General features: G+C 43.9%; 1 protein-coding gene across 1 annotated transcript; it reads left to right on the top strand.

Moving 5' to 3' along the window:
• Positions 1-522: 522 nt before the first annotated feature.
• Positions 523-8,490, top strand: PSMG1 (proteasome assembly chaperone 1). Its single transcript, XM_053971350.1, has 7 exons — positions 523-677; positions 913-995; positions 2,195-2,346; positions 2,698-2,760; positions 4,690-4,888; positions 5,812-5,948; positions 7,003-8,490. The coding sequence occupies exons 1-7, from the start codon at positions 556-558 to the stop codon at positions 7,075-7,077; spliced, it is 831 nt and encodes a 276-aa protein (XP_053827325.1). The 5' UTR covers positions 523-555; the 3' UTR covers positions 7,078-8,490.
• The last annotated feature ends 4,714 nt before the right edge of the window (positions 8,491-13,204 follow it).

Below are 13,204 nucleotides of genomic sequence, written 5' to 3'. Positions count from 1 at the left end.
GACAGCCGGGGGGGTCGGGCTCTGCTCCCAGGGAACAGGGACAGGACGAAACGGCGTCGAGGTCAGGCAGGGGAGGTTTAAATGAGATATCTGGACGATTTTCTTCACTGAAAGGGATGGTTAATCCTTGGAAGAGGTTGCCCAGGGACGTGGTGGAGTCACCATCTCTGTGAGCGCGGCTCCGGAGCGCTCGGCGGTGCTGAGGGCTCCCGGGGGGCGCTGAGGGCTCCCGGGGGGCGCTGAGGGCTCCCGGGGGATGCTGAGGGCTCCCGGGGGGTGCTGAGGGCTCCCGGCGGTGCTGAGGGCTCTGGGGGGTGCTGAGGGCTCCCGGGGGGTGCTGAGGGCTCACGGGGGGCGCTGAGGGCTCCCGGGGGGTGCTGAGGGCTCCCGGGGGGTGCTGAGGGCTCACGGGGGGCGCTGAGGGCTCCCGGGGGGTGCTGAGGGCTCACGGGGGTCGCTGAGGGCTCACAGCGCTGCCGCCGCCTCTCCCCGCCCGGAGCCTCCCGCCCCTGTTGCGGCGCTGAGGGCGGGGCCGCGCAGGCGCGCTGGGCGGCCATGGCGACCTTCTTCGGGGAGGTGGTGGTGGCCCCGTCCCGGGCCGGCCTGGACGAGGAGGAGGAGGCGCGGGAGGAGACGCCCGAGGACCGGGAGATCCGCAGGGAGATCGAGAAGAAAAGGTACCGGCGGCGCAGGCTGGAGCTCAGGGAAAGGTTCTTCCCTCAGAGGGTGCTGGGCACTGCCCAGGCTCCCCAGGGAATGGGCACGGCCCCGAGGCTGCCAGAGCTCCAGGAGCCTTTGGACAGCGCTGCCCAGGGTGGGATTGCTGAGGGGTCTGTACAGGGCCAGGAGCTGGGTTTGGATGGTCCTTGTGGGTCCCTCCCAGCTCGGGCTGTTCTGTGGTTCTCTTCCCAGGGAGATCCAAGTCCTGTGGACCTGTGCCGAGCAGCCCTTGGTGTGCTCCAGGTTCGTCGTGGCCATCGGCAGGAACGCTGCGGGTGCGTGCAGAGCCAGAACTGCTGGGGTTTTTGGGGGAATAAATTTGAGGAGGCAGAAGGTGGGAGGGAGGTGTAAATGTGCCAGGACATTCCCTGCTCCAAGCCCCAGTGTCCAGTCTGGCCTTGGGCACTGCCAGGGATCCAGGGGCAGCCACAGCTGCTCTGGGCACCCTGTGCCAGGGCCTGCCCACCCTCACAGGGGACAATCCCTCCCAAAATCCCATTTAACCTTCCCCTCTTTGAGTTGAGCTCATTCTCCCTTGTCCTGTCATCCCATTAGATTTTGAACAATCCCTCTCCAGCTTTTATGAAGCCCTTCTATTTACTGAATGTGCAGCTCCTCATTTAGCAGCAGAGGTTAAACCTGGAGGCAGCTGAGTTGTCCAGACAAAGCTGAAGTTGCTCTGTACACATAGAACACAGTTGTTGTTACAGCTGTTTACTTCTCGTGAAAATTAATGTATTTTCAGTTGAACAGGAAAAGCGAAGTGTGTTTTAGTTTGGGGTTTTAGTTAGGACAATCCCCCTTTTCCTTCACCTGGCTTTTGTTTGGTAAACTCTCTGGGATTGTTTATTAACTGGGAGAAGTTTTGATCTAATAGTACACAGAAGTCTTGCTTGCATTTAAGTGACGTTTACATGACACTTAGATTTTATCAAAGTTAACTTTGCTAATTTGTTGGGGTTTGTTCAGGTTTTTCCTTGAAAAATACTAATAGATATTTTGCACCTGTCTTCTGTAACGTTTGACAAGAATCTGATTTATGAATGTTTTTGCCACACTCTTGCCTCTGTTTTCTAGAATCAGTGTAACAGTTCTGCCTTACTGCTTCAGTGATTTTTGGTTTTAATCTGCTGTATCTGCTATGTCAGAAAGTATCAGAGACTTAATATTTCACATCCCTAATTAATACTACAGAAATTGAAGTTGATTGTAATGCTGTAATTCCTAAGAACAAGGGATTTTTATGTTAGGGATCTGTATATGTTGAACAGCTCTCCATCTTTTTAAATTTGAGTATAGTGGGGCTGATCACATTGCTGTTGTTTCTTAGATTTGGTCAGTAAATGTAAGTTGATAAAAATGAGTTATTCTTCCTTCAGGTTGCAAAGGAATAATCTAATTTAGTCCAGCTATTTATTGTAAAACAGAGGTTTTATTCTTTCTAAATTAACAATTTATTTTATGGGTTTTGCAGCTTTCCTGTCATCTTTTATCCTGGATTCTGTGTGCTGGGAAGTGGTTGGAGCTGTGAAGCTGTGGAATGAGTGGTGCAGAACATCCAGCACCACAAATGTCCTCCCCACAGACTCTTTCTGTTTGTTCTACAGATTGATTTCAGATCCCACAGTAAGTGACTTGAGCATTAATTCCTCTGTGGTTTGGCTTTCTGAATAAGAGAGCTTTCATCCAGCCCCAAACGAGGCACTGCAGGATCATGGATTGGCCTCATAAATGATATGAAGGGTTAATTCTCACTAAAGCTGTGTGAAGTTCTGTGTGGAGCTCAGCACAGAGATGTCACAGCTTCCTGGCTTCACTGCATTTGTGAGCCAAAAATCCTCATTGAAACAGAGTTAAAGAAACCCAAAATAACTGAATAAGTTATTCCCTGCAGCCACATCATCCTTGCAGGTGATGATGAGCTGCTGATGTGCCTTTTAAACCACTTGCTTACACAAGTTTTTACTTTTTTTTTAGGTTTTATTTTGCCAGTGTAGTTGCTACGTGGCTGAGGATCAACAGTTCCAGTGGCTTGAGAAGGTAAACCTGGCAAGAAAATAAATGGAGTAATAAAATCCTAAGGGTGGGGATCTTCCTCTCTGATATTTTAAACATGACAATGTTAAATAAGTTTCCCCTGTGGTTTTCTTTTATTAAATATTCAAAAATAGATAAATTTACTCTCTGCAGGATCTGTGAAATCCCTTTCTAGATGCTGCCAGCTGTATCTGCTGTAACCTCCCAGCTGAGTGCAGTCATTCCTTTTGGACACTTTCAGTTTTGTTGGCCCTTAACCACTTCCCAAACCTTTTTTCCTCCTTGCTTTTCATTTCCCATGGCTTATTTCAGCTGCATTTCACCTCTGGGAGAATTTTTCCTTAAAAAAACCAACAGCAATTTGTACAGCTGCCAAAGGATCACCAGTTGTGGAGCTCCTGGTGGATGGTGTCAGCTGCTGGGTGCGTTCTGTGCCTTTCCCAAGGGGGAGCTGGAGGGGAAGGTGCCTCCAAAGCAGCATTTGTCCCATTTGTTCCCAGATTTTTAACATTCCCAGGGCCTCACCCCAGCATCACCCATGTACAGGAGCACTGCTGGCTCACTGAAGTCTCTCCAAATATCATCATTTTGATTTTAATAAGATAAAGCCAGGGGCGAATGTTCCTTCTCTTGATTTTCCTGATGGATTTGGGTCACTGCTTTGCCTGGAGGAAGTGTGGCTTATCATTTTGTCTTGCTGTCTGTCTGCTCCCTCCCTGCCTGCCTTTAAATCTCTGCTGAGCTGATGGACCAGCAGGGATTCTAAAGCTGGGCTTAGAGATAAGTACAGCTTTGCTGGGGGCTCACGGCTCATTTGGAAGTTTAAAAACCCTGAGACCTCAAATGTTTTGCTTTTGCTGTATTCCACACGTTCCTGCACTTCATTTAAAGAGGGATTGCAGAAGTAGGATGGCTGGGGGGTTGTTGTCTTCCCCACTTGTTTGTGGAGATGTGTGATTTCCAGTGTGGGTGTTCCTGAACAGGAGGAGTGTGGTTGTACCAAGTCAGTGTTACTGAGTATTTTTAGATTTTGTGGTTATTGGTATTTTTAAATGTGCAGCAGAAACAACGTGCTGGCAATCTTTTTGCTTTTAATGTGAGTTGTAGCCCTGTTCTGTGGCAATCTTTTTGCTTTTAATGTGAGTTACAGCCCTGTTCTGTGTGTAAATCCTGATTTACTGAGCATCTGCCATCTCCACAAGTCAGATCTTTTACATCTGGGTGTATTTTCTGTGTAAGGGATCACTGACAAACCAGAACACACAGGTTGGAGTTTTGCAGACATTAATTCCAGCCAGTGTTCCCAACAAAGCAAGTGGAAAATATGTGAGCTTCTGAATATTTCAGTCAGATTTCTGTCACAGTGGTGACACAGTGATGGCACAGGCAGCTTCCCTCCTGGGATTGGTACACAATTGGTTTTGTTTTGAAACTCTGTTCTTTGAATCTGAGAAAGAGAACCCTAAATTTTCTTTCTTCAATTCAACTTGAATAGAATTAAATAAAATCTCTGCATTTAAAATAACATCTCTTACAATATTGTGGGACATCCAGGGAGCACAATTTTCATTTCAAATGTTAGGCAGCTCAGTGAACTGCTTGTTTTTATTTGGAATCCTTCTTCTTTCTACAATCACCATTACTTATAGCAGTAAATCTTAGCATATTGAATAGAAAGTGCTGAAAACTCCTCCAGAAGATCACTAGACTTGGTAAATATGTCAGCTGTTATTTTGGGGTGTTTTATCTCCATCCCAGGAGCAATGCCTGACAAATTTCTACCTGAAGGCTGTGATTCAGACTGGTTTTGGTCCTGCAAACCTGAGTTCAAGCGCCCTTTGCACTGAAATTGAAATGAATCTTTGAGGTTCTTCTGCTTTTATTGTGAGAAGATAACTTTTGCTGATGGATTTTTTTTTTTTTAAATTTCAGGTTTTTGGCTCCATGCAGAAGAAAGACTTGCAAGTAACCATCCTTTCCACATGTCCTGTAGCTGATTATAAAACTCAGGAATCCACTCTGACACTTGTATCTCCATTCCTGAAAGCCTTGAAGACCAAAGAATTCCAGGAGCAGGTCTGCTGCCCGCTGCTGGAGCAGCCCAACATTGTGAGGGACCTTCCTGCTGCTGGTACTTTGCAATTTCAATTTTTTACAGGGCTGCTGATGGCAACACAAAATTCCCCCTGAGGAGCATCCCACTGCAATTAGAATTTTTGTCTAATTGTGGGAATTGGCTGACAAGTCAGCTTTTTAAAAATTAATTACTGACAGATTCACATTGCCCTGGAAAATAGAGACAATTTTCCAAACCAGCCACAAATCATTTTAACAGTTATGTGTGGGACAGAAGTACTGGAAAATTCTTCAGTATAGCCTTACAAAGCATATTGTGCAGTGGGATTTTTCTGGGAATTTTACTTAGTAATTAAATAAGTTTTATTAGGAATTATTTTTATCTGAGCATCCAAAGTAAAAGCTCATAAAGTCCTTCCTGTATGTAACAGGTAAGGAAGCTTGCACAGCTCTACTGATCAGCCTCATGGAAAAGTTAGGTTCAGTTTTATGATGTAATTTAATAAAAACCTTGAGTTTTTCATTCTAGAATCCCTAATGGTAGCAGCATGACGAAAAGCTTGTCTGGCAGGAGCTAAAAGTGGATGGTTTTCTCTTGTTCACATTCCTTTTTATGGGTTTTTTGGTGGGTTTTTTTGAGGGGGGGAAGTTGTGTGGGTTTTTTGCTGATGTTGCTATTATTTTTATTTATTTTGTTATTTTTTAATTACTTATTATTTTTAATTTTTAAAATTTTTATTTATTTATTTTTATGTATAGTTTCCAGGTAAGGTATGTGCCAGGAAGAAACACCTGCATTTAACTAATTTTTAGTTTTAACTAATTTTCCTTGTGTAGCTGGGGGATAAGGAATGGCTGCTCCAGCAGTCAGGATCCTGAGTTGGTAATTAAACTCCCATGGGTTTAAAATTCTGATTTTCATAGACAGAACAGAGATTTTTTTTTTTCTGCTGAGCTTTTCTTTTGACCTGTGTTCAGTTCTGAGTTACTGCCAGGTGTGGCAGATCCCTGCAGTGCTGTACCAGTGTTACACTGATGTCATCAAGCTGGACACCGTTACCATTGAAGCCTTCAAGCCTCTGCTCTCTTCTAAACTCCTGAAGAGTTTAGCCAAGGTATTCCATATTTATGGAAACTCCATATTTAAATTCCATATTTAAAATTTAATCTTGTGCATTCTGCTGGTTTTGTTCCCCTGTGAGGATTTCAACTGAAAATGCAGAAAAATACAGATTTTAATGACAGTGCTTTGAAACCTGCTCTGACATCTGTGTGGCTTAGAAATAATGAATCTACAGCTTCCTTCAAAACTTCATTTTTAATTTTCAGGCTCTTATAATGGTGTGAATATATCAGGGATGGATTTCTTGTGCTTGCATAAGCTGCAGTTTCCTTTGGAGCTGCCTCATTTAAAACTTCTAAGCTTTTTGTTGTGTGTGTTTTTTTTTCTTTTTACATTTTATATTCGTATACCAGATGGCTCTGTTGAAGCTCTGTATCTGCCTCTCTTCTGGCATACAGGAAAGCTTCTTAAAATACCAATTTTGACCTATAACTTTTTTTTGGAGTTAAAAGACCACCTTTCTGAAGAAATTTTTGCACTAATCCAGCCTGGCCTTGAACACTTCAGGGATGGGGCAGCCACAATTTCTCTGTGCCAGGGCCTCACCACCCTCACAGTAAATCCCAGTGCTCCCATAAATTCCTATTGCAGCTCCTAAAATGAATGTTTTACTGTTTCTGAAATGTTTTGAATTGAATTTTAGTTGGTTGAAAACACTTTGAACCCAGTTTTAAATGCTAAAGAGGTCTGTGTGTACTGTGGTGTTTATTTCACTTCTAAAATCAGTTTTCAGTGCAGCTCATTCTGTTCTGCTGAGTAAGTCTGAGTAAGACATAAATATTTAAACTCTGAAGGAGTACAATGACAAATACAGAGACTCTTCCCCTCATATCCAAGCAAGGAGGAATGCAAGATCATAAATCCCATGTTCTTGCTGCAGTGCAGATTCCTGTGGATAACTTCATTCAGAAGACCTGAGTTTTGCTCCCAGTTAATATTTTAATAAAAGTGATGCTCAGAGTAATGAAAATGGGACCAGAGGCCAGTGGGGCTCTTGCTTTGTTCCCAGCACTGTGGGTGATGCTGATCTCTCTTCCTTTCCCCAGGATGCCTCTGAAAGCACAAAGATTTTGAAGAAGTTCCTGACAACCAGTGAAACTCACAATAATATCTACATCTGACAAGGACAGTTATGCTGCACTTTTGTAAACCACTTTCTTCTCTAGTGGACTTCTGGGATTTTTTTTTTTTTTCCTCTTAAAAGTAGAATAAATTCCAGTAAATTTTTACTTTCCCACTCATTTTTGTTGTTTTTAACTTCATCACTGCAAACACTCTTCTGCATGGCTTGGAAGATTTTCTTCTGGAGTGATTTTAGGAAAGATATCTTGGATATGAAAAGCAACTCCTTTTTCTCCTCCTGAAGGGATTGTCTTACCTAAAAGTATTCCTTTTATATTTCAAAGAGGAAAATGCAGATAAGGAATTCTGTCTGTACCTAACGAGACCTCTCCCTTTTTTACTTTATTTTGAGATCTGAAGGTTTTTCTAATATTTTATGTTCTTCAAAGATTTGTCTGTAATCAGATGCGCTCTCTGTCCTTTTCCATCCACAGAGAATTTTGCTTATGTTTATTTATGGCTCCACATGCCCTTTTTAAGGTATATATTGATACAAAATGCAGTAATTAAAGTATGGTAAATGCCTTTGAAACTTGCTAGTGAAAAATAACCTCTCCTGCTCAAAGGGGCTGGTAAGATCACAGGCTGCTTCAGATGGATTTGCCAGAGCAAATTGACTTAATTCACTTTAAAACACCAAAATTTGGGCAGTGGTAGGAGTAATTAAAGATCTCTTAGAAGCAGAGCATGTGATTTTTAGAGGGAAGTAAAAGGTTTTAAAGTGTTTCAGAAAATTCTGTGGAAGTTGGTAACAATTTCAGCCGTTTATTTCAAGTATTAACTTGGATTGAGGTGCAGTTCTGAGTTGTAGTCTGTTTAATTTAACATTTTGTTTAAGAAAATGGTGTTAAAAGTATTCATGTGCTCCCAGGTAATTCTGTTCTCTGCTGGGTGCAACTTTGACTTACACTGGATGCTCAGTGGATATTTTTGAACAGTGTTTTCCTTCACAGAACTGTCATTGATTTAAATTTTCACTTCACATAATTACAGATGAGCAGATCTTGCCTAAAGTGATGCTGGATTTTGGAACTGGATTTTGGAACAAATTCTGAAGCTTTGTTGGGGTTTTTCCCCCCATTCATGTCCATCTTTTTAATTCATAAATTGGTTTTATGTGTGATCTGAGCTGAGAATTCTGTTGTTTTGCAAGTTGGCAGCACCATTTTCTTACTTTTACGTGTTTGGTTCATAAATAAAGCAGATAACAAGAAATATCTTTAATAGTAAATTATGCAGACCCTTAGAGGAATTGTGAATGTATTTCTGGTATTGGTGTGGTCACCCAAGGCAGTTTGCAATGTTTCAAAACACTTACTATATTATATTTAAATCAGTTTTTACTACATGGCTTTATGCTGAGGTGTGAGAATGCTCCTAAACACCTTTAATAAAAGTGGCAAACAAATCCATGGCAGCTTGGGAGATGAAATCAGACTGAAACCTGGTGTTCTGGCAGAATTCCTCAAGAATTCACTATTCTTGATTGAAAGTTCTTCATAGCAGGAAATGTTTAGGTAGGATGTAGTTGGGAAGTACTGTAGGGCAGTGAAATAAGAGATTTTAGTTTCAAATTCTGCCTTTTCCTATAATTTGATGTAGGAAGCAGCTCATATTCACCCCTTAAATATTTGGAAGCCTCAGAACTAATGATGAACTGTGTCTGTCATAAGATGTGAGTGTTGACTGAAGATGTTTTTCCATATTTGAATGTTTCTGCCTTTTTTATTTTCCCTTCTGTGCTCTCTCTCCAAGAGCCTGCAGTGAGGCTTTCTTGTTTCCTAACAGCTGCTGGGTTTAATCCTTGTAGGAGTTCACAAACTTCAGACTTGTCAAATGTGGCAGATGGCTCTAAAGCTTTGGGGGGAGAAGTTTGAAATGAGATTGTGTAAGACTTGGTTTCCTGAGGTATTTGCTAAATGCAAATTGTGAAACCAGAGTAAACTGTGAGACTGGAAGAGGGTGGTTTTGTTTTTGTTTTTTTTTTTCCCCCACTTTTTAAAGACATTTAAGCCATTTATTACCTTTTTTTTTAGATAAGACTGATCTGTCTTCTGCTGAATGTCTTCCAAACCAAGGGCTCTTCTCAAGTCCACTCTGCTTTGTCACACTGCAGAATTTATTTGGTGGGCAGAGGTGTTTTCCCATTCCTGAAGGCTCTGACCCCAAGGTGCTGTGCTGACCTAAAAGTCCTGGATTCAAGATGCATTTTATGGAGGCTCCTTTGCTTTTGCCTTGGGAGCTGTTGGAGTCTGTGCAGGGCAGGCCACAGGTGTGAGAGCAGGGCTGTACAAAGGTAAAGTCCAAGCCAGGTTTGGGCTGGAAGGGACCTTAAAAATCATTAATTCCACCCCCTGCCATGGCAGGGACACCTCCCACTGCCCCAGGCTGCTCCATCCCCAGTGTCCAACCTGGCCTTGGGCACTGCCAGGGATCCAGGGGCAGCCCCAGCTGCTCTGGGAGACCTTTTCTAGTGCATCACTGCCCTCACAGGAAGGAATTCCTTCCTAATATCTAATCTAATCTAATCTAATCTAATCTAATCTAATCTAATCTAATCTTCCTCTCTTTTAAGCCATTCCTGTGTCCTGTCCCTGCATCCCCTGGAAATTGTCTCTCTCCAGCTTTCCTGGGGCTCCTCCAGGCCCTGCAAGGCCACCCTGAGCTCAGCCCAAAGCTTCTCCTGTGCAGGTGAACAATGCCAGCTGTGCCAGCCTTTCCTGCCAGCAGAGCTGCTCCAGCCCTCTGCTCATCCTGGAGCCTCCTCTGGGCTCTCTGCAGCAGCTCCAGCTCCTCCCTGTGCTGGGACAGGGCTGGGGCAGCTCTGCAGGTGGGCTCTCACCTGAGCAGGGCACAGGAGCACAATCCCAATCCCTTCCTGCTGCCCACTCTGCTGTGGATGCAGACAGGATTCATATCATTCCCATTCCTGGGTGAGGTCTCATCTCACTGCACAGCTCCAGGAAACAATTCTTCCTAGATTCCATGCTCACATTGGCTCTACCCTGCAAAGTGCTTTGTTGCCAAAGCTGCAGAGGAAGAACATCACTTCTGACATGTATTTCTACAGTTTTTGTGCCAAAAATTGAAAAAGGCAAGCATTTTGTTCTACCTCATTCTTTCTGATTTGTTTAACATTCTGGTTTGTGTCTAAAACATTGACAGATCTAAATGAGCTAAAAATAACATGAAAGTCAAAGAGATTAATGATTTTACTTTTATTTGGTGCCATCAGATCTGCACTTTTTTTTTTCCCCTTTAAATATTTTGGACTGAAAGTTTTGACAGCTGCTGCACATAGCAGCAACCTGCATCTCCAGGCACCTCCTTGAGCCAAGTGAGATCACAGCTCTGAGGTCAGGCTTTTTTACTTCAGAGCAAACACTGAGATCCTGTTGAGAGCTCTCCCAGAACAGCTGATGGGCAGAGGTACCTGAGAATTCCATGCAGTAAATACTGCAGGAAACCACTAACTCACAGGGATAGAAATGCAAAGCACTCGTTCCACTTTGGTATCAAGGCATCCTGAGGTGAGGGAGGGCCACAGACCCCAAACTGTGTGTGTGGAAGAAGGTTAAACTCAAGGTTTTTTTTTTTTCCTGTCAAACAATTGTATAACTAAATGTCTAAAAGTTACTTTGCATGGGAAATTTGGGCCATTGAAAAAAGTAGGAAATATTTCATGAGAATAGTGATGCACCTTCAAAGGACAATTTGCATAAAGCATTTATTGAGAAGAGCACAGGTTCTTCCCCTGTGTTTGAATCAAAGAAGTGCAACATGCTTTCATACACTGAAAAGTCTGTATTTCATGTTCAGCATTAATATTTTAATTCTTCTTTTAGGTTTGACTTGGATCCCTTTTCATGAAATAAAAGCAGCCTTTTTTCTGTCAGTTCCAGAGACTTTAAAGCTGCTTCATGGGGAATTAACAAAAGGGAAGATGAAAAATATAATAAAAATAATAGAGTCACAATCACATTTAGAGAAAACCCAAAGCAAACCTGTGGGAGGAAAGGTTGGATGAGGGCAGCCACTGTGGAAAGGTGAGAGCACAGCAGAGAAAACCTCAGCATCCATCATCCTGTAAAATTAGGGTTTGAAAGGGTTGTGGTGGAGCCAAAGCAGGTTGTGAGGTGGGTTTGCTGTTCCCTTTGTGCTGCCCCACTGAACTCGCTTCCAAAGTGGGATTATAAAGATATTTTTGTGCAGAATAAGCACAGTGAGAAGTACAGAATGCTGTGCCTGCCTATTTCCACCCTTAAACCCTGGAGGACACTTGCAAGAACCTCTGTCAGAAACAAGCCAGTCTTTTATTCATTCCTTTGAAGGTGCTGGTGCAGAACTGTTCAGCCTGAATCTGGAATGAAAACAGCCCAATGCAGCTCCATCAGGTTGCTGTGGGCTTTTTCCAAGTGGCAGGAAATAATTTGGGGTAACCTGGTAATGCCATGTGTGAGGAAATGCTCTGCAACAGTGGGTTCAGTACCTGCCCTTAGAATTTCCACTTTTTCATGGTCTTCCCCTTCCCTATCCTATCAGAGTGTGTGTATAGAGGAATATTTACTTTTAACAACTAATAAAATCTAGTAGTTTTTTGGGTTTTTTTAGCAAAAAACAGTCTGTGAGGGTTTTATAAATAACCTTATTCCCAGGTATTGTGAGAGGCACATTTTCTATCTTTATGGGCAGGAACTTCACCTCCTGTAAGATCTTATGGTTTAAACCCAAATAAGAATCCCCACAGTCCCCAGCTGCCACCCTGTCTGGCAAGGAAAGGAATTCTGGAGGTGCAGGCTTGTCTGGGCATAAAATTCAGTGAAGATTTTGTTGGTTCTAGCAATTCTTTCAAGAGTTTCTTCACAGAAAAGGTTGTTAAATATTGGCAGGGGCTGCCCAGGGAGGTTTGGAGTCCTCATCCCTGGAAGCATCCAAGGAAGGCCTGGAGGTGGCACTCAGAGCTCTGGGCTGGGTGACAAGGTGGGGATCAGGCACAGCTGGGACTCAATGGTCTTGGAGGTCTTTTCCAACCCAAATCATTCTGTGGCTGCTCTGTTTTGTGTCCTACTGGACAGTAATCCTATTATTTCCTTTCCTGAACATCCCAGTATGGAGTTGACTGAGGTCAGGCACTCGAAGCTGCAGGTTGGTTTGCCCTGTGGTGCCCATTTGTGGCCATGTGGCTTTCCAAGGCTCATGTGAATTTTGTTTTTTTCACTAATTTTTCAGTTTAATAATTGTCTGAGAAAAATCTGGGCAAAAATATTTCTTCCAGTCAGTGCTGGAGGTCAAATTTAGTATCAGCTCAGTTTTGAGATGGTTTTTCAATCTATTCTGGTTCAGACTCAGCTGTTTCTGGATGTTACTCAAATTAAAGCAGCAAATCTTGTACTTCATAGAATCACAGAATAGTTTGGGGTGGAAGGGACCTTAAGGCTCATCCCATTCCACCCCTGCCATGGCAGGGACACCTCCCACTGTCCCAGGCTGCTCCAAGCCCCAGTGTCCAACCTGGCCTTGGGCACTGCCAGGGATCCAGGGGCAGCCACAGCTGCTCTGGCAATTCCATCCCAGCCCCTGCCCACCCTGCCAGGGAACAATTCCCAATTCCCAATCTCCCATCCAGCCCTGCCCTCTGGCACTGGGAGCCATTCCCTGGCTCCTGTCCCTGCATCCCCTGGAAATTGTCTCTCTCCAGCTTTCCTGGGGCTCCTCCAGGCCCTGCAAGGCCACCCTGAGCTCAGCCCAAAGCTTCTCCTGTGCAGGTGAACAATGCCAGCTGTGCCAGCCTTTCCTCCCAGCAGAGCTGCTCCAGCCCTCTGCTCATCCTGGAGCCTCAGACCTGAGGAGCTCAGGTGGTGCTTTAGGTGCTTCTTGAAGTGGTGGCATCCCCCTCAACTCCATGGGACAGAGGGAATTGCTACGGGAACTTCTCCCTTGCAGCAACCAGCGAGTGCTTCCCTTAAATAAGAGTTTCTGCACTGAATCCCCCTTTCTGTGCTCTCCAGAGCAGCCCAGCAGAACCACAGCTTGCAAAAATGGGTTTTCATGCTGCCTGTCCATGTCCTTCCTTCCAGCTGGGACCCAAATTCCCAGAGCTCTGCACCACTGAGCACTGCAGGCAAG

This window comes from Vidua macroura, chromosome 2, assembly GCF_024509145.1.
Source record: "Vidua macroura isolate BioBank_ID:100142 chromosome 2, ASM2450914v1, whole genome shotgun sequence".
Classification (NCBI taxonomy): Eukaryota; Metazoa; Chordata; class Aves; order Passeriformes; family Viduidae; genus Vidua; species Vidua macroura.
Note: the sequence above shows the minus strand (reverse complement) of the source record. Positions and strands in the feature narration are given on the sequence as shown.

What these genes read in the sequence shown, in the direction of transcription:
- PSMG1 (XM_053971350.1), top strand. Translation starts at nt 556, where the DNA reads ATGGCGACCTTCTTCGGGGAGGTGGTGGTGGCCCCGTCCCGGGCCGGC. An exon ending in AGTTCCAGTGGCTTGAGAAG is followed by an intron (nt 2,761 to 4,689) that starts GTAAACCTGGCA and finishes TTTAAATTTCAG; the next exon opens with GTTTTTGGCTCCATGCAGAA. An exon ending in GAGGGACCTTCCTGCTGCTG is followed by an intron (nt 4,889 to 5,811) that starts GTACTTTGCAAT and finishes ACCTGTGTTCAG; the next exon opens with TTCTGAGTTACTGCCAGGTG.